This window comes from Geotrypetes seraphini, chromosome 9 (genome assembly GCF_902459505.1).
Source record: "Geotrypetes seraphini chromosome 9, aGeoSer1.1, whole genome shotgun sequence".
Classification (NCBI taxonomy): domain Eukaryota; kingdom Metazoa; phylum Chordata; class Amphibia; order Gymnophiona; family Dermophiidae; genus Geotrypetes; species Geotrypetes seraphini.
In genome coordinates, this window is record NC_047092.1 from 82,491,929 (window position 1) to 82,511,627 (window position 19,699).

At 45.2% G+C, this 19,699-nt stretch overlaps 1 protein-coding gene across 2 annotated transcripts in view; it reads right to left on the reverse strand.

The window, feature by feature from the left end:
- Window positions 1-13,158: 13,158 nt before the first annotated feature.
- The window catches only part of SSBP1 (single stranded DNA binding protein 1), a 128,535-nt gene continuing 121,994 nt past the window's right edge, over window positions 13,159-19,699 (reverse strand). For both annotated transcript variants that reach the window (XM_033958251.1, XM_033958252.1), the window contains exon 7: window positions 13,159-13,326. In XM_033958251.1, the coding sequence (XP_033814142.1) occupies window positions 13,283-13,326 (44 nt within the window). In that variant the 3' untranslated portion in view covers window positions 13,159-13,282. The remainder of the gene's footprint in view (window positions 13,327-19,699) is intronic.

Below are 19,699 nucleotides of genomic sequence, written 5' to 3' on the forward strand. Positions count from 1 at the left end.
TTTCTGTCTTACATTTTTGGACATCTTCACATTCAGTGTTGAAAGTGTTTACTCTATTATCATATATACTAGGTATGCCACTGGATTGACCCTATTCTAACTTTACTGTTGATGTAGGTGTTTCCCCCCCACACTATAAAGAATTAAAGTTGTATTAACATTAAGCAGCTTTCAAATGACATTATAAGCAAATAAGAATAAAATATTTTTTATACATTGCTAATTATTACCTGCATCTTTACCTAAACTGTTTTGCCCTAGCTCTCACTTTGTACTACAACAAAATAAAAAAGTAGCAGATAAAGATCAATCACACAGGTCTCCTTCAAGGCTCAGTAACACCTCTCCATAAATTATGTGGAAGAGGTCTGGAAGTGGGGATAGCATCTATTTCATATCCTCAGTGAGACCTCAGGAAGGAATCTAGTGATCAAAACATTATTAGAGGTGCTGTAGAGCCATTTCTTGTAAGACTGGATGAGCTATATTTATATTTTTTTATCTTTTTTTTTTTAGTTGTTTAAATTCATGCAGAAATAAATGGTTAGATTGAACCTAATGACTTCATTAACGCATTTCCCTTTTTTAAACCTCTATACCATTTGAAAGAGGGCAAATATCTAATTATTCCCTTCTAGAATTGGATACTTCTTAAATTTAGTAACAATATTCTGGCACAAGTGTCAAACCTTAAATAAAAGAAGTCATATTGAGCACTGGAAAATAATAATAATTAACTAATAAAAATAATACACATTTAGGGCTCCTTTTACTAAGCTGCGATAGTGGTTTTAGCGCGCGCTTAGCGCATGCAGAATTGCTGCGCATGCTAAACGCTAACGCCAGCATTGAGCTGGCGTTAGTTTTCCTGCGTAGTGTGGGGGTTTGCATGCACTAATATTCTGCGTGCACTAAAAACGCTAGCGCACCTTAGTAAAAGAGGGGGGTTAATTTTCCCCACCACCAAATTTCCCCATCCTGCCCCACCTGGCTACTTTTTCATGCCACCCGGCTGGAAAAAATTTCTGGGGAGAACACTGCATATTCATTGGGAAAATCCTGAAAACCTGACTGGATTGCAGCCCTCGAGGACCAACATGTGACACCCTTGCTCTATGGAATAGTTCTGGTAGTGAGAAATAGAAGAGGCATTTTATCTTTAAAAGGCTCTACACTCATGATGAAACCCTCTGGTTTACAGGTCTGGTTATGATAAGAAGGGGAGGCAATCCAACTTTAAAAGGCTCTACACTGTCTACAGCCATAGTCGATCCCTACGATTCATCTCAATAGTGCGAATGCACGCAGCAGAGAACAACCAGAAGTGTAAGTCTTTGGGTGGCATCTTTCACCAAGACAAGGAATATTTGCTAAACAATTTGGAACGTTAATGTCCATGTCAGAGACTCGCAGCCATGCAAGACGTCTCATAGCAATAGACATAGCCAATGCTCTGGATGGCACATCCAATGCAAGAAAAGGTGGTCTTGCAATAAATTTTCTGGTTTGGAGAGGCTGAGTTGTCTCCTAAAAAGCTTGGAAGTTGCTCCAGCTATGCTCTAGAACAGTGTATCGCAAACTGTGTGCCGCGGCACACTAGTGTGCTTCCTGAGATTCCTTTTTAAAAAACAAAACAAAAACAAAACTTGTTTATTGAAAGTGAAAAAGATCACAACTGAACAATGTACAAAATGCAATAAAGTACAAAAACAGCCACATACAGAGAAATTGCAACAAAGGCAGTGAGACCTGCACAATAGAGAGCACCTTAGCCAGGAAATCCCACAGTATATTATAACCAAAAAGAAGACTGGGCTCTCCGCCCTTTGCAAATAGCATAAAATGTAGGAAAAGAAAGGGTCAGAGACATCAAGTAGAGTACTTTTCCACCATTTTGTGTAAATACCCCTAGACTGCCATTCAATCCACATACCGCCATACACACACACTCAGCCACACCAAACAACGCAACATGCACACCAACATGAATCCCAAATCCCCCCTCCCCAAGGTACCAAAGAATCAACAAGGCCTGGCCTTAGACCAACATCAAGCAGAAGATGGAGGAGGGAAAAGCCTCCCCATCCCTTCAAGGAGGCACCAGATCTCTCAGCCGCTCCCAAAGGGTGACATAATGCTGCTTGGCCAGCTGTGGAGACCGAGCATAACTCTTCCACAGGGGCACATCCTCTGTGGGGTGAAGTAGAGATCCCTGATGCTATGTAAGCAGAGATGGAAAAACTGGTAGAGGACATGGCTCCCTGCTGTTGAGTTGAAGTAGAAGGGAGTACCAAGGTTGTCTGGGCCACCGTGGAGCAATCAGGATCATGGTGGCATGGTCTGACTTCAGCTTGACCAGAGTCTTTTGGATGAGAGGGAATGGAGGAAACGCATATAGAAAGGATTCATCTAGACCAGGAGGAATGCATCTGCCTCAAAGCGCTGAGGGGTGTAGATCCTGGAGCAGAAGTGAGGCAGTTTGAAGTTGGGGGGGGGCCGCAAAGAGGTCTATCTGAGGCGTTCCCCACAGGGAGAAGATGTGATGAAGGGGTGTGGAGTTGAGGGTCCACTCGTGAGGTTGTAGAAGATGGCTCAAGCTGTCTGCTAAGGCGTTGTCCGCCCCCTGAATGTAGAACGCTCTGAGGAAGGTGTTGTTGTGAATCGCCCAATCCCACACTTTCAGAGCTTCCTGCCATAGGGAGGCCAATCCTATGCCTCCCTGCTTGTTCACATAGTACATGGCGACCTGGTTGTCTGTGCGAATGAGGACCACTTGGTCGCGAAGGAGATGTTGAAAGGTCTGGAGAGCGTTGAAGATCACCCTGAGTTCTGGGAGATTGTTGTGGCACTGGCGGTCCATGCTGGTCCAGTGACCCTGGGTGCAGAGGACGTCCAGATGAGCCCCCCAAGCATAGTTTGACGAGTCAGTCATGAGGACTTTCTGATGGCGGGGGATTTGGAACAACAAGCCTCTGGAGAGATTGGAGGAAAGCATCCACCAGCGAAGAGACTGTTGAGCAGAAGTGACCTGGATGTGGTGAGTCAGAGGGTCGGACGTCTAGGACCATTGAGATGCCAAGGTCCACTGAAGCGTCTTGAGGTGAAGTCTGGCAAATGGCGTCACATGCACTGTAGAGGCCATGTAGCCCAGCAGGACCATCATCTGTCTCGCTGAGATGGAAGAGTGAGAGGACACTGAATGGCAGAGGTGAAGAAGAGCCTCCATGCGTGGGGGAGGGAGGAACGCTCGGAGTTGGTTGGTATCCAGGATCGCCCCGATGAAGGGAAGAGACTGGGAGGGCTGTAAGTGGGATTTCGGGAAGTTGATTTTGAATCCCAGATGTTGTAGTAACCAAATTGTCTTCTGAGTCGTGAGGGCGACTCCCTGAGACGTGGAATCCTTGATGAGCCAGTCGTCCAGGTAAGGGAACACCTGGAGGCCGTGGTTCCTGAGTGCTGCGGCTACCACTACCAGGCACCTGGTGAAGACTCTGGGGGATGAGGCCAGGCCGAAGGGGAGCACTCGGTATTGAAGATGAAGATGTCCCATCCGGAATCTGAGGAATTGGCATGAGGCCAGATGGATGGGGATGTGAGTGTAGGCCTCTTTCAGATCCAGAGAGCATAACCAGTTGTTATGCTCGATAAGGGGGTACAGGGATGCCAAGCTCAGCATTCGAAACTTTTCTTTGACCAGAAACTTGTTGAGCACCCTGAGGTCCAAAATTGGCCGCAGATCGCCCGTCTTCTTCGGCACAAGAAAGTACCGGGAATAAAATCCTTTGTTCTGTTGGTCCCGAGGGACCGGTTCGACAGCCCCAAGCTGCAGCAAGGCCTGGGCTTCCCGAAGAAGGGTGGTCGGTGTCAAGTTGGAAGGATACTCTCTTGGAGGGTGCTCCGGAGAAACCTGGTGGAATTGCAGGGAGTATCCCTCCCTGACGATGGAGAGGACCCAGAGGTCAGTGGTGATGGTTGCCCATCGATGGAAGAAATGGTGGATGCAACCTCTGATAGGTGAAGCTGAAGAAGGTGGAACGACAGAGGTTATGCTCTCTTTGAGACAGTCAAAAGGGCTGAGGCGTTTTAGGCACAGCAGGTGGTAGAGGCTTTTGCTGATGTTTCTGCGGGTGCTGCCTCTTCACAGGCTGCCGGATGGGGGGAGCCTGTTTCGGGGGTAACGCCGCTGGTAGATCAGAGGCAGGCGTGAATGACGAGGCCTGGGCTTCGGACGTAGGATGGACTGGAATGACTTTTCATGGTTACATTACATTACATTAGGGACTTCTATTCCGCCTATACCTTGCAGTTTAAGGCGGATTACAAAAGAGCTAAGTGGACATTTCCAATGAAGTTACAACAGTTTTTTTTTTTATTGTTGTTTTTGTTTTTTTTGGTTACAAGGAAGGAGAGGTAGCTGGATTAATTCCGGAAGAACTTGCAAATTGGATATTAAATTGACTGTACGTTACTATGTGATATAACAAATAGATTACAGTTAGAGTACAAATAAGATTACATTACATTTCAGGGATCTGAATACTTGGTTGATGTTTTGGGGAGGAAGAGATTATTTAAGTGGAGGTTTTGAGGGAGAATTTATCTAGGAGGAGGGGGAAGGGTTGGGATAAGATATCTGGATAAATTTTTTGAAAAGTAGGGTTTTGATTTCTTTTCGAAAAGTTTTGAAGTCGCCCGTTGCCGTCAACAGGTTGGAGATGAAGTGGTTAAGTTTTGCTGCTTGCGTCGCCAGAAGGTTATCAAACATCTTTTTGCGCTGAGTGCCCTTGAGTGGAAGGAAGGCAAAAGGGTTCGGAGTTCTTCTTTGTCTTGAGGTGAGGATCTGGTTTAGGCAGTTGTTTAGATAGGGGGGGGGGGCGGAGCTGTTTAATGCTTTGAATAATAGACAGTAGAATTTGAATTGAATTCGTGCTGCATAGGTAGTCAGTGAGAGTCTAGGAAGGCAGTTGTAATATGATCATATTTTCTCAGGGAGTAGATCAGTCTGAGGGCAGTGTTTTGTATAGTCTGAAGTTGTTTTATCATGTTGGCAGGACAAGGTAGATAGAGGGAATTGCAATAGTCCAGTAGACCTAAGACTAGGGTTGGACAATTAGCCTGAATTGTGCTGGGTCGAAGAATTTTCTTATTTTACGTAGATTTCTCATAATTAAAAAAGCTTTCTGGGATGTTTTATTGATTTGGGACTGCATTGTGCAGCATCTGTCTATCATTACTCCTAAGAGTTTAAGTTCGGGCTGTATTGGGTATTTGGTGTTTTTAATTTTCAGTTCTGTAATGGTCTGAGAGCTTCTTGGTTACTGCCTCGATGGACTCTCTCCACTTTAGCCGTTATATCAAACTAAACCGTTTGATGATCGCTACTTCCCAGGTGAGCACCCACTCGAACATTAGAGATACTCTCTCCATTTGTGAGGACTAGATCCAATATCACTTTTTCCCTTGTGGGTTCCGTCACCATTTGTCTGAGCAGAGCCTCTTGAAAGGCATCCACAATCTCCCTACTTCTTTCCTATTCCGCTGACGGAACATTCCAATCCACATCTGGCAGGTTGAAATCTCCCAACAGCAGAACCTCCTCTTTCCTTCCAAACTTTTGGATATCCACAATCAGATCCTTATCAATTTGCTGCAATTGAGTCGGCAGTCTGTAGACTACACACACGTAGATAGAAGTTCCATATTCTCTTTTCAGAGCGATCCATATCGCTTCTTCCTTTCCCCAGGTCCCTTGCATTTCGGTCGCTTGGATATTGATCTTTACATAGAGAGCTAGTCCTCCACCTTTTTGACCATCTCTTTCCTTCCTAAAAAGATTATATCCTGGTATGTTTGCATCCCGTCCATGGGATTCACTGAACCATGTCTCTGTGATAGCGATAATATCTAGATCTGCCTCTAACATCAGGGCTTGCAGATCATGAACTTTGTTGCTTAGACTGCGAGCATTTGTGGTCATCGCTTTCCAGATATTTCTCAGCAGTAATCTCCTTTTTTGTATGGATTTTTGTTTCGTTTCACTCTCTGTTGCAATACTAAGAAATGAGTTTCTGATATTGTTTATGTTGCAATCTTTACGATCACATCTTTTCTTTTGCCGGGGGTGGTCTCTATAATTGTCCTTCATACATACACCACACCCACTTTCTAGTTTAAATACCTAGAAACATATTGTCTAAATTTCTCTGTAAGGTTTCTTTTTCCTGCTGTAGTAATACGTAGCCCATCAGTGCAATATAGCTTCTTGTATTTCCATGTATTTCCCCATCCTCCTGGTTCCACCATAATATTAAGGTCACCCCCCAGCTGGGGGAGATGAGCTTCCTGTAAGTAGGCAATATCCACACCCAGCTTCCACAGACTGGTCAAGATCCTGGATCTTTTAATGGGGGACCTAATGCCATCTTCATTTAAAGTAAGCAACTTCAGGTCAGTCATACCACCAGTAAACAGGGAAAGTAAACCAAGGTACAGGGGAAACCAGACCCCCTCCCAACATCGGGGACATCAGCATTTCAGCCATGGTCACCAAACAGCCAACATCACAAGCAGATAAAGCTGTATTTATGCAGCATAAGTGGAGCCTCCCAACTGAGCTCCAGGGCTGCCAGAGAATAAATGCCCATCCTCAACTGCAATGGTACCTCCACCCACCAACCTTCCCCTACCCACACATGCAATACCCATACACACACACACCAACAAACTAACCACCCCAGTCCCCAAACCTCCCTCCTCCCTGCCCCAAAAGCATGCTCGCCCCCTAGCACACAACCCCATAGACATATCCCCAGCCTACCCTGAGGAAACCCCTCTCCCCCCCAAAAGTTTCCCAAATTTGCATCCCCTCAGGTCCAGAACAATAAGATGGAGAAACAGAAACAGTGCAAAACAAATCAGTCCCAACAAACAGCAGAGTGAAGCCAAGTCCAGACGTCCATCCGACGACCCTGCCAGATACTTCACCCCCAATGCACTGGCAGGGATCCCCCCAGGTCTCAGCCAAGTAATCCAGAAACCTCCTCCAGGTAGCACCATGCCAGGAAGGTATGCACATATGCTGGTGAGGCTATGGTTCCATCTCAGAAAGAACGGAAACAGGTTCTGGGGGGCTCTTCCCCCTCAGCAAACAGCAGGCAGGGAAATTCCTTGAGGACTCAGGCCAGGTCGTAATCCGCCAGGCCTGGTGGGAAACAGAGCTGTTCCCCACCAACCCAGCCCAGGCAAGGCGCCGAAAACAGTCAGGGAGGTACACCAGAGAGCACTCGGACCCCCTCTGCCCGGGATTGACCAACAGGCCCACCAGCTGGCCGGCAACCAGCAGCCCCACCCGACACTGTGGCTCCATGACTGTGGCAGGAGCCTCCCTGTCAGCAAACTAACAGACCATGGGACTCCACCTTAAATCCCCCGTGCAGGAAGGTGGGTGTGAGCTCCACAGAGATGGTAATGGCAGCCCAGGAAGGTAGGTATCAGACCAGAGAGAGCCCCCCCAGGCAAAAGCAGGCAAGCAAACCTCTTGGGGGCTCCCAGGTCAGACAAGAAGTCTCCGGGTCTGCAAGGAAAGCCGTGCTTGAGCGAAAAGCACTCATCGGCAAGGCAGAGCAGGTGCATTGGAAGTTAGGCAGGGAGACGCTCCACAAAGACTCACGCCTCCTCCACCATGGCCAAATTAACAGTTTTGGCCCCCCATGTCAGATTCTCAATTTCGCTGGGTATACCAAGGTGAATTGGATGCCTTTGTTGTGCAGGGTTGAAGACCAGAACTTTAGAGCCATTATACTCTAGGGCTCCCACCTTCCGAAATGCTTTAAGAAGCTCCTTTTCTCTCCAGTTGACATAGCGTGCAATGGCCGTGCACGCTCACCTCTCTCCTGATGGTTGTGCTACAATGCGGTGAGCCTGCTCGAAGGTGAAGCGTGCCTCGCCAGCCACCTGGCCCAGATGTTCAGGGAGCCACTGGCTAAAAATCACCTGTTCCGGCAGCTCCACTATCCAAAGATTATTGCGCCCACTACGGTTTTCATATTTCTCCAGTTTTTCGTCGAGATCAGAAGACTGCTTCTGTAGTTCAGACATCTGCGCCGCCAGACCCGTGCATGTGTCCTCCTGGTCGGACACCCGCTGCTCCACCTCCACTAGCCGTCGGCTGTGTGAGTCAAACTTCTCATTCATCTCGTCAACCGCCAATTGGATTTTGTTTAACCGATCTGCCAGGGCAGCCGAAACAGATTTGGTGATGTCTGTGATCCAATCTCCAGCTGGGATCGTGAATGTTGCATGGTCTGCCGCCATCTTGGAGGGGGTTGAGAATGGCTTATCCTTGGAGCTGATTTTATAGGCATACCCAGCATGTCTGTGGAATACAAAGGGTTCCCAGCAGAAGCAAAGACTCTTCCCCTGCACCGTCATGAATGTGCCCCGAGGGGATGCAGAAAGGCAGGTAAAAATGCTGATTTGAGCAGTGTTGGATCAGAGTTCTCCTCACACACGTCTGCTCAGGCAGGCTGCATCACGTGACCCTCTGGCTTCGCTTCCTGAGATTCCAAGTGTGCCGCGGCACATGGAGGAGGAAGAGAAGCACCGGCCAGCTGACTTGCCTCTCGCTGCGAGAGGCTCCTCCAGTAGGGCCAGAGTGGTGCTGCATATCTACAGGTAGCATCTTCCTGCTGCCTTTGCATTTCTCTCTGCGTGCTCCCTGCTGCCATCGTGTTTCTCTCTGCACACCCCCTGCTGCCATCGCATTTCTCTCTGCACCCCCTCCCCTGCTGGAAAGGAAATATGCTACACACTGCAGGGGAGGTGGATGGGGAGAGAGCTGCGAGTGATGGGAGGAGGGGAGGAAAGCTGTTACAGGAGGAGTGAGAGTGATGAGAGAAATGGACATGGGGTGGAGGAGAGGGAGAAATGATGAATGGGGAAAGAACATGGGTTGGGGAGTGGGAAAGGATGTCACTGGAGGGAAGAGGCAAGGAGAGATGAAAAAGTGTGCAGGAGGCAGAAAGGGTTGGACTCATGGAGAGGGCAAGATGGATGGGGAGAAAAAATGTCATACTTGGGGGGAAGGAGGAGAGGGCAGAGAGTGAAAAGTTGGACTCATGGAGGGAGAGAGAGAGATGTTAGTTAGGGGAGGGAAGGAGGACTAGAGAGAAAGCATGTAGGAGGAAGAGAGAAAGAAATGCTGAACTGGTGGAAAAGAGGGAGAAATGTGGGACTGGGAGCGGGGCCAAAAAGAAGGAAGAGAAAAATGTTATGGGGGGGGGGGGGGGAGAAGGAGAGATGACTAAAGGAAGGGAGAAATACCAGACTAGGGAATAAAAGGGAAGTAGGGGAGTCTGATAGCACAATAGAAATAATAATAATACCAGTAGTAATAGTAGAGAGAGATGACAAATTATGGGAAAGAGAGGAGAGAAATGCCAGATTATGGGAAAGAGAGGAGAGAGATGCCAGACCATGGGGGAGGGGGAGAGAGATGCTAGACCAAGGAAGAAGGGAGGGGAGGAAAAGAGAGAGAGGGAGAGGGAGTAGATTTTGAGAAGCAGAAAAATGTAAAAATTGAATGTTAAGTTAATGCCAAAGATGGATGCAAGGCAGAAAGTGAAGGGGAGAAAAACAGTCAATGGGATAAGGCACTGGAAACAGTTAAAACAGGGGTGTCAAAGTCCTTCCTCGAGGGCCGTAATCCAGCTGGGTTTTCAGGATTTCCTCAATGAATATGTATGAGATCTATTTGCATGCACTGCTTTCATTGTATGCTATAATAATAATAATTTTATTTTTATATACCGCCAAAGCCAAAGTATTTCAAGGCGGTTTACAACAAGAAGAGTTGGTCAGTCAGCGAAAAAATAACAATGAAGTCTTTGAATACATGAATATTTGTGGGGAGGAAGAGAGATAGAGTAATGAATGCTAATAGATCTCCTGCATATTCATTGGGGAAATCCTGCAAACCCGACTGGATTGCGGCCCTCGAGGAGGGACTTTGACACCCCTGAGTTAAAAGCACAGAAAAATAAAGTCACCAGACAACAAAGGTAGGGGAAATGATTTTATTTTCAATATAGTGATAGAAATGTGTCAGTTTTGAGAATTTATATCTGCTGTATATATGAAAAATGAATGGAAAAAATTGCATTACAACTAGTAAAGGGGGCTTGGGAGGTCTGTGGTTGGGGTACTCAGTTGTTATTTATTAGACTTCCCTGCTGGCACGCCCTACTGGCATTTCAGGGCCTGTCTGGAGGGCCTCTGCACATGCGTGGATATTGATGTGATGATGTCACGCATAAGTATGATGTCATCACAGTGACATCCGCGTACTTCTGGGTGCATCGAGCTGTGGCCACTACCTTTAGTGTGCCCCTGCTCGAGAAATTTTGAGAGACACTGCTCTAGAAGCATGTCAAAAAAAACTGAATTGGTTTTTGAGGAGCTAAAGTCTGAGGCTTCTGTGTGGACCCGATGTTCACAGAAGATAGTCAAAGTAACCGTATGGATCGATGAATAGGGTTCTTGGTACCAGAAGTGTTGAAACAAATGCTGTCTATTAATTATAGTCTGTCAGTACTGGTAGGTCAGGGATTTCAAAGTCCCTCCTCGAGGGCCGCAATCCAGTTGAGTTTTCAGGATTTCCCCAATGAATATGCATGAGATCTATTTGCATGCACTGCTTCATTGTATGCTAATAGATCTCATGCATATTCATTGGGGAAATCCTGAAAAACCGACTACATTGCGGCCCTCGAGGAGGGACTTTGACAACCCTGTGGTAGGTAGATTGATGAATGGTATGTATCACAGTGATGTACCATGCTGAGGAAAGGCCGGTACAGAAGGAGATAGTGGAGGAAGTGATGCTGTCGATGAAGGTTAAGTCAGAGGAATAGCTACTGTACTGAGGTAATAATTAGAATAGTTACCAAGCTTCAATGGAGTTGAAAGAGCACAGAACGAGGAGAGAACGGTGCTGTACAACCTCTGAAGATATTTAAACTGGACCGGTACTGAGTGGAGAAAGAGGGCATCGAGGCCAACATCGTTGCAATTGTATGGCCAGCCCTATACCATACATATGACTGCATCAGGTGAAGTGGATGCACTGGTATCCTGTGCTATAAAACTGGTACCATAGGTACAGCAGGGTATCACATCATTGGTATCCCCAAGAAGAGGCACACTTCAGAAACGACAGTCTGCATCGATGAAAGGCATGCATCAAGTAACTCGATGCTGGAAATACCTGTGAAATTGGTATTAATGACGAAGTCCACCAGTACAGATAGAAATCGTTACTGCATAGAAGTCCAATTTTCTGGGAACCCAACACCAGGCCTAATATCTTCTTACAAAAGCAAATATGAAAGAACAGAAAAAAACATTTTGTTGTTTGTTGGAGTGGGGTTTTTGTTGGTTGTTTTTAAGTTCTGAAGATCAGGAACAGATCCAGCAGGAAAAAGTAGAGTACCATGGTTCAATTAAAAAGTAGGCCGAAAAGCCGTCAACACTATCAGTATAAGCAAAGGCTTTAAAACTGCGTACAGGCCCCAATGGTGAACATAAGGAAATTTTGTAGAAAATTAAAAGGTTTTAAAAAAAACAAAACATAACCATCAAGAAGAAGAAAATAGGGAAAAATGAAGCGGGAAGGCAAACTTGACTACATGAAGTCCAGATACGTCGTCTTCATGCCGCAGAAAACAAAAAACTGACAACCTCGTGAGCTGGTGTCAAGCTTAAAAGTGACAGTACACTTTAGCACTGTCTTTACTGGGCTCCATGGATGATGACACCCTCTGTGAGAATATGCTGTCTTCTTGTCCTGGGATAACAGCCTTACTTACTGTGAATTGGGCTGGTAATGTGCTGCAGCCTTCCTCAGCCCTCAATAGTAGATGGAAAGGGAAAATAAATCACTGCCTTATGAAGAACGTCCTCCAACGCTGGATCTTCGGGCTGCCAGTCGAACATAGAGTCTGACTGAGTCCCCACCCATATAGATCGACGGATGTGCAACTCCGGGAGGGGGTAGGCAAAAACACAGCCAGTACCCTGCGAGATGCCGCTGAGTCTGGATGCCCGACAGCCTGCACTCAAACCCCTGCCAAACAGTAGGTGAGCTTAGTGCAGGGACAATCCTGAACTCCAAAAACACTTCTGCAGGCTAGCTAACAGGTACCACAAGGGATTGGCCTGTCAGCTGCAGACCGCAGTCTGCTTCTTCTCCACGGAAGCAGAGCTGAACCCTGGAATCAGAAAGCTCTGAGCACTGAAAACTGAATAAAAATAGGCAAAAAAGACAGACAAAGGTAGAACAGAAACATACTTCCAGGCTTGCGTGATGAAGGAAAAAACTATAGGTGGCAGTAGAGCTCTCAGTGAAGTAGGAGGATTACATAAAAAAATCTTGAATGGATTCCTTAACTGCAAAGGCTCACGGCCATGGTGAGATTACCCACTTGTCCAGAATGACAAACCTATTGCACTAGAAATGTACCTTAAAAATTAATGCTAGCACCTAAGAAAATATATGGATGAAGTAATGGTGTTAAAAAGGTCATATGACATTTGATTAAGTATCCAAATATGAAGTGTCAATTGCTAGAGTAAGCAACTTTCAATTGGAAGTTAATTAAGAAATTGTACTGTGATTGGAAATGCACTAACTTACATATGAATAATAAATGAAATGATGTCATAAAATTAATAAAATGGTCTAGAGTCCATGGCTCAGAAAGAGATATTTTGTGTCCCTAAGTACTCTCCCATGAAGGCCTCTATTTTAAACTTAAATTTGTGTCCAACAGTTATTCTTTGGCTTGTCAGAGATGGAATAAAAGGACTGAGCAGATAATCTGTCCATGCAGGTATTCAGAGCAAACACTATAATGGAATGAAGGTGTCCCAAGTTCCCTTACAGAATAGGCTCCTACCAAATGTACTCAGGGAACCCACATGGAGGTGCCCTCTTGTAGAACTGCTCCCATGTTGAATAGAAATATGAAAAAGTGCCAGAATTATTCTAAAGCCCACCTTCCTCTTTATAGACACTTCCTAATATGGAGACTCTCCATAGCAGGAGAATAGGTGTGGCAGAAATCTATCAGCAAAATCCTTAAGTATGCACAGTTCCAGCACTTAACTTGTCACTCATATAAAATTCTTTTTTAATGAAAGAACATGACAAATGTGTACATGATTTTACAGCTAGTTTATCAACGATGAAGTCCAAAATCAGAATTTCCATCATGAAGTGCAGAACTTATGCCTGCTCTCGCAAGTTATCACTCAGAAATATGATATTATCTGCAAGAAAACAGAGGAGAAGTAAATTAATTTTAACAATGGCTTTGACAATGTCAGATTATCAAGTAATACCTAGCCTGCCTTGCTGTCCTATGTAGCCACAGAGAAAAAGATAAGAAGTCAAAAGTTCTGGGTATAAAACCAAAGATAAGTTAAGCCAAAAGTTCTGGGTATAAAATCAAAATGATGTACAAATTCTGAGATTTCAGGTTTAAACCCCTCCCCCCAAGACACATGTAGAATGCAGAATGCATTCCCTCTGGAGCAACAGTTACTGATACTGCAGCAATAAGTGTGTGTTTGCTCTCATTTATTTGATTGCATGTTTTCAATTTATGACATATGGGAAGACACAGACTTTCAAAGTCAGAGGTCTATAACTGGGAGGGCAACCTTGTTCAGGGCGCCTGACCAGCCTGCTAAGAGACCATTCTCCTTGTAGTAAAGCTCTCCCCTGGTCATTGCTGGAGTATGAGTGCAGGCTGTGAGGCATCAGTATCAGTCCTTGGGACTTTATCCGTTGCTGGCTGTGGCCCCCCAATCCCCATTGAAGACACACTGGGAGCTGTGGGGGTCTGGGGTCTCAGGCTCTAACACAGTCTGAATGGCACCTAAAGAGATGATCATCTGGATCCATTTTTATATGCTTGTCTGTGGCAGTAATTTCCCTATCTTCCAGCTGCTGATTTCCCTTCCCAAATTTATTATAGTTCTCTTTTTTTCTTTCTTTATACCGTCCCTTTTTTATTTTGTTTCCTCATCTCTATTTTACATGATTTTATTGTAAACCACCATGGAAGACATTATAATAGCATTTTGAGGGCCTTATGTGGTTTGAATTTGGGTCTCCTACCTCCAAAAACCCCTATGCAACATTTTTGATCTTTATTCAGCTCTCCCAGATCATTTCTTGGCGCCAAAATGCTGCCACGGCATTCATTTATGACTTATCGATTTGATTTTAAAAGCCTCTATCTTCCTCAAAAACACCTCGATTTTGATTAACATCATTAGAGATGGGCTCCTCAAGCTGTTTCACCCAGTTTATATCAGATTTGAGCTGGCTGGCTGGCTAAGGAGCATCCTTGTTCCATGTGATTTGGGGCACATGAAAAGGGGGGGCGAAAGAGCTTTGAGCTTAGCCCCCTCTGGACCCTCTAGAGCAGTGATTCCCAACCCTGTCCTGGAGGAACACCAGGCCAATCGGGTTTTCAGGCTAGCCCTAATGAATATGCATGAGAGAGATTTGCATATGATGGAAGTGATAGGCATGCAAATTTGCTTCATGCATATTCATTAGGGCTAGCCTGAAAACCCAATTGGCCTGGTGTTCCTCCAGGACAGGGTTGGGAACCACTGCTCTAGAGCACAGCTGCAAGCTTAAGGCCTGCAGGCCAAATCGGGCCCACCTGGCTGTTTTATGTGGCCTGCTGTGCAATCGATGCAGTGTTTTCATTGTCACCCCCGGTGTTGTCTTCTAGTTGGCTCCCTCCTCCTCACTGTCACAGTTCACGGGGCTGCGGCTCCAACGCGGGTCCTGTGCCTGATCCGGAAGCCTTCTATCTGACATCACAACGTCGGAGGGAGGGCTTCCGGATGGGATGCGGGACACGCGAGGAGCCGCCTCACACGGTTTTGTGCACACTGTGAGAGTGAGGAGGAGGGAGCTGGCCGGGGGTGGCACCGGGGGCAGCAATGAAAACGCATATCGCACCGCAGGCAGCATAAAACAGCCAGGCGGGAACAAGCCAGAGGGAGGCACATAATTGAGGCACAGCATGGAGGGAGGCAGACAACAAAGGTATGGGGAATGATTTTAATTTAGTGATTGAACTGTGTCAATTTTGAGAATTTACATCTGCTGTCTATATTTTGCACTGTTCAGGAATAAATGCATTTGTTTCTTTTTCTCTGAGGTTGTACAGCATACAGAGTCTTGAATCTTAGGGTTTGTTTATATATATTAGCTAAGTACTTTTAGTTTTTGGTCCTATATTTGCATAGGGGTTATCTGTATTCTGGTAGGAATGAATGTTGAGAAGCATACGTACAGTGTGCTTTGTGTAGTTTAATTTTGTGGTTAACCATTATGTGTTGTTAATAAGATTATATTGTGTGTATATATATATATATATATATATATATGAAAAATGAATGGAAAAAATAGTGTTACAATTAGTACTATTATAGGAGTGGGGCCTGGGGTGGAGATTGGGCAGAGATGGTTGTGGTCTGGCCCATGACTTAGCCTGTGTTTTGGATTTTGGCCCCTTAATATGATTGAGTTCGACACCCCTGCTCTAGGGCGATGGAGCTGTAGGTGACTTGTTATTTGGGGAAGAACTTTCCCCCGAAGCCCTTGAACAGTGACTTGGGAGATGATTTTCAAAATTTACCATTCCTTTAACGATGGTCGCTAAACCGGCTCTAGCCGGTTTAGCATGGCAATATTTTTTATCGGCTGATTTTCAAAATGGCTCATCGTGGTCTTTTCCGAGCTTCCTGAGGACTTTCTTAAGAGATCAGATTCCACAGTTGACCCTTGAGGGGTGGCATGCTGGCTTAGTGCCTAACCCTCAGTAAGCCTGGTTCTAAGAGAGAGGTAGTAGAGGATCTGCATTAAAGATAGTTTTCACAGCAACCTGTGAACTACTTTCTGCCTCTGCCCACCTACCCTCCCCACAGCCCACCCATCCCTAGGCTCAAATTACTCTTATACTACTCCTAAATTACCCTTCACAATCCTTCAGCTGATCTTAACAAGGACAATCTGCACAAACCTGAAACACCTAACCCCCAAACCCTTTCACCAAATTGGGAAGCATACCACGACTCACATTGGCTCCCATTACAAGCAAGAATACACTTCAAATTCTACTGCCTACTTTTCAAAGCTATTAATAGAGAAAGCCCATCCTACTGGAACAACCGCCTAACTCAATCCACCTCAACCAGACACAGAAGAACCCACTCACTATTCACACACCCACCAACCACCAGAGGTAGGTTATAAAAATGGTCAGAAATCACTTCACAGGCCAAGGACCTGGTGGGCCACCGCGGGAGCGGACCGCTGGGCGGGATGGACCTCTGGTCTGACCCAGTGGAGGCAACTTCTTATGTTCTTAACCAAAAATGTCAAATATAGAAAACTATATGACAATCTAATGGCCACCAAAGCAGCAAAACTAGATAGACAAATCACCAATCTGCTGTCTTCGACCATAGACTACAAAACCTTCAAAAAAGGAACTAAAACTCTACTCTTCAAAAAATACATAAAACCTATTTAACACGACCAGTTCCTTCCCAATTTCCACCTACCACACTCTCTACCCCTTTCAAATCTAAAATGTATCTAATTACCCAACAGGTATCACATCAAGTTCCCATAAATTCTTATGCAATTCCTATGCAATTCTTATGACAATTCTTATGTAAAGTTACAATTCTTTTAACCTCCTGAGAAATCTTATGTAATCTGCCTTGAACTGCAAGGTAAAGGCAGAATAGAAATCACTAATGTAATGTAATGTAGTGTAATATGGTGTTGCACTCAACTTCAAGAGATCACGACTCCTGATGTGCTAAATTGTATTTTTATGTGGTGGATTCCAAGAACTTCTTAGGGTGACTTCTTAATACAACTGTTATTTGATTTACTTCAAAGAGGCATATGGACTATGATCGTCCTTATAAGGATGTTCCTTATTTTTTCTCTCTCACCTTTCCTCTTGATTTTTGTTTTATAATTCTTTATTCATTTTATAACTTACATCAAGAACATCAACATTGGTATTAACATTTTAACAGATATATCACTTGAAATTCTACAATTAATCTTATCAAATTAAATTTATCCCCTTCCCTCCCATCCTTTTATATTTCATAAAAACATTTTCCAATAATAAATACTCCTCTCCCCCTGCCCAATTTAAATTTGTACTAATCAGGGAAGAAAAATATATACTCATTCTTTACAATAATCTGACAATGGCCTCCACACATCCTGAAATTTATTAAAGTTCCCTTTTTGAATGGTTAATGTTCTTTCCATTTTATAAATATGTCATATTGAATTCCAAGAAAAACTAAAGTTCAATCTATTCCAACTTTTCCAATTAAGTGTTATTTGTTGTATGGCAACTCCTGTCAAAATGAGCAATAATTTATTATTTGTAAAGGATATTTGACTCTTAGCTCTCATCTCCATGCCAAATAATATTGTATCATAGGATAATGCCACATGATTTTCTAATAAACAATTTATTTGATTCCAAATTGATTTCCAAAATTCCATAATAAATGGATAATAGAATAATAAATGGTCTAAAGTCCCTGCTTCAAGATGACAATGCCAACATCTATCAGACTTAGAGCTATCTAATTTTTTTAAACGAACAGGGGTCCAGAATGCTCTATGCAACAGGAAGAACCATGTTTGTCTCATAGATGCAGACATTGTACATCTCATCCTCCAAGACCAAATACGTGGCCTCTTGTTTTTCACTTCCCCAATTTCTTTACTGTATCATTGTAACTTTATCCCTGAGTTCCCTATTTACTTTCTCTGAGTGATATATTCTATCTATTTGTGCTTATTTCCATGAATTAAGTATGCATTTATGCCACTTTTTATGTTATTATTTTAATTGTACACCGTATTGACCTGTGCCTAGGCGGTATCCTATATAATAAAACCTTACCGGTGCATGCGCTGTTAAAACAGCGTGATCCCTGCCGCCATGGTGTGTGATCCGTGGCCGTGTTCCATTTTAGAACCCGGCGGCAGGGAACATTCTGGCCACTCCCCTCCTCCCGCCCTCACTCACCAACCAGAAGCGCAGGCAAGCTCTCTCCCTGCCCGTGTCCTAGGCAGGGAACACACCTCCCGCCCTCACTCACTGCTGCTGCTGCCGCTGATCCTCCTCTTCAGAGCAGCCTGCGATCGTGGCCGGCTTTAAATAACCTCGCAAGCCGCTCTCCAACCTCAGTAGCACGTTCCCTCTGACGCACGAGATCGCGTCAGAGGGAACGTGCTACCGAGTTGGAGAGCGGCCTGTGAGGTTCGCTAAAGCCGGCCACCACGATCGCAGGCTGCTTTGAAGAGGAGCAGTCCAGAAGACGCCGGAATGGAGGGAGGGTAAGAAGGGGATCAATACAGGGGGCCAGGGGGAGAGGGAAAGGGGGCTGCTTTGGGGGAGGGGAGGTGTGCTGGGGACAGACAGCTTTGCTCTGGGGGGAAGACAGAAGGGGCCATGGAGAGACAGGGAGAGGGAAAGGGGGCTGCTTTGGGGGGGAGGGGTGTGCTTGGGGCAAACAGTTTTGCTCTGGGGGAAAGACAGAAGGGGCCATGGAGAGACAGGGAGAGGGAAAGGGGGCTGCTTTGGGGGGGAGGGGTGTGCTTGGGGCAAACAGCTTTGCTCTGGGGGGGAAGACAGAAGAGGGCCATGGAGAGACAGTTAGGGAGAGGAAAAGGGGGCTGCTTTGGGGGCAGACAGCTTTGCTCAGGGGGGGGGGGAGGCAGAAGGACACAGACAGCGGCCAAGGAGAGAGAGATAAAGAAACAGACAGACAGACACATCTATTCTAGCACCCGTTAATGTAACGGGCTTAAAGACTAGTATCAAATATTTTAATAAACTTGGTAAGTTTAACCCCCACCCTAGAATTAAAGGACTAGGAAATACTGTTAAGAAATCTTACATGTGCAGCTGCAGAACACTGAGTACAAAATCCTGGTGTGCAGGGGCTGCTGGGGCAAGCATGGAACCTAGGGGAAGATTCTCAAATGTTGGCGATAAAATACAACAGGCTGCTTTCGCAGCAGCTACTGCAACAGTTTCAAAAAGGAGTCATTCTTAAAAAACCGTGCACACAAATGAGGTTGGCGGAGAGTCACGGAGAGTCGCTAAATCAAAGATTGGAGGGATGCTCACTTCTGCCGTCGATGTCAAGCAACTCCCCTCTGGCAGCTGGAGGAATGCCCGCTCTTCCACTGCTGCTGTTGTTAAGCAACCCCCCCCCCTGACAGCGGAAGAGTAACAACATGCACAACATCTGTGTTCATTTAAAGGAGTTGGGTGTCCGTACTAAGTGTTAAAAATCATCAGTGTTCTATACAAATAAGTGTAACTTATAAGAAAGCTGCAAACAATAAATCTCATTGTGCTACTGAGTTTTGACCGAGACTGGCAACACAACTATGAGAGCAGGGGTGTCAATGTCCCTCCTCAAGGGCCACAATCCAGTCAGGTTTTCAGGATTTCCCCAATGAATATGCATGAGATCTCTTTGCCTGCACTGCTTTCATTGTATGCTAATAGATCTCATGCATATTCATTGGGGAAATCCTGAAAAGCCGACTGGATTG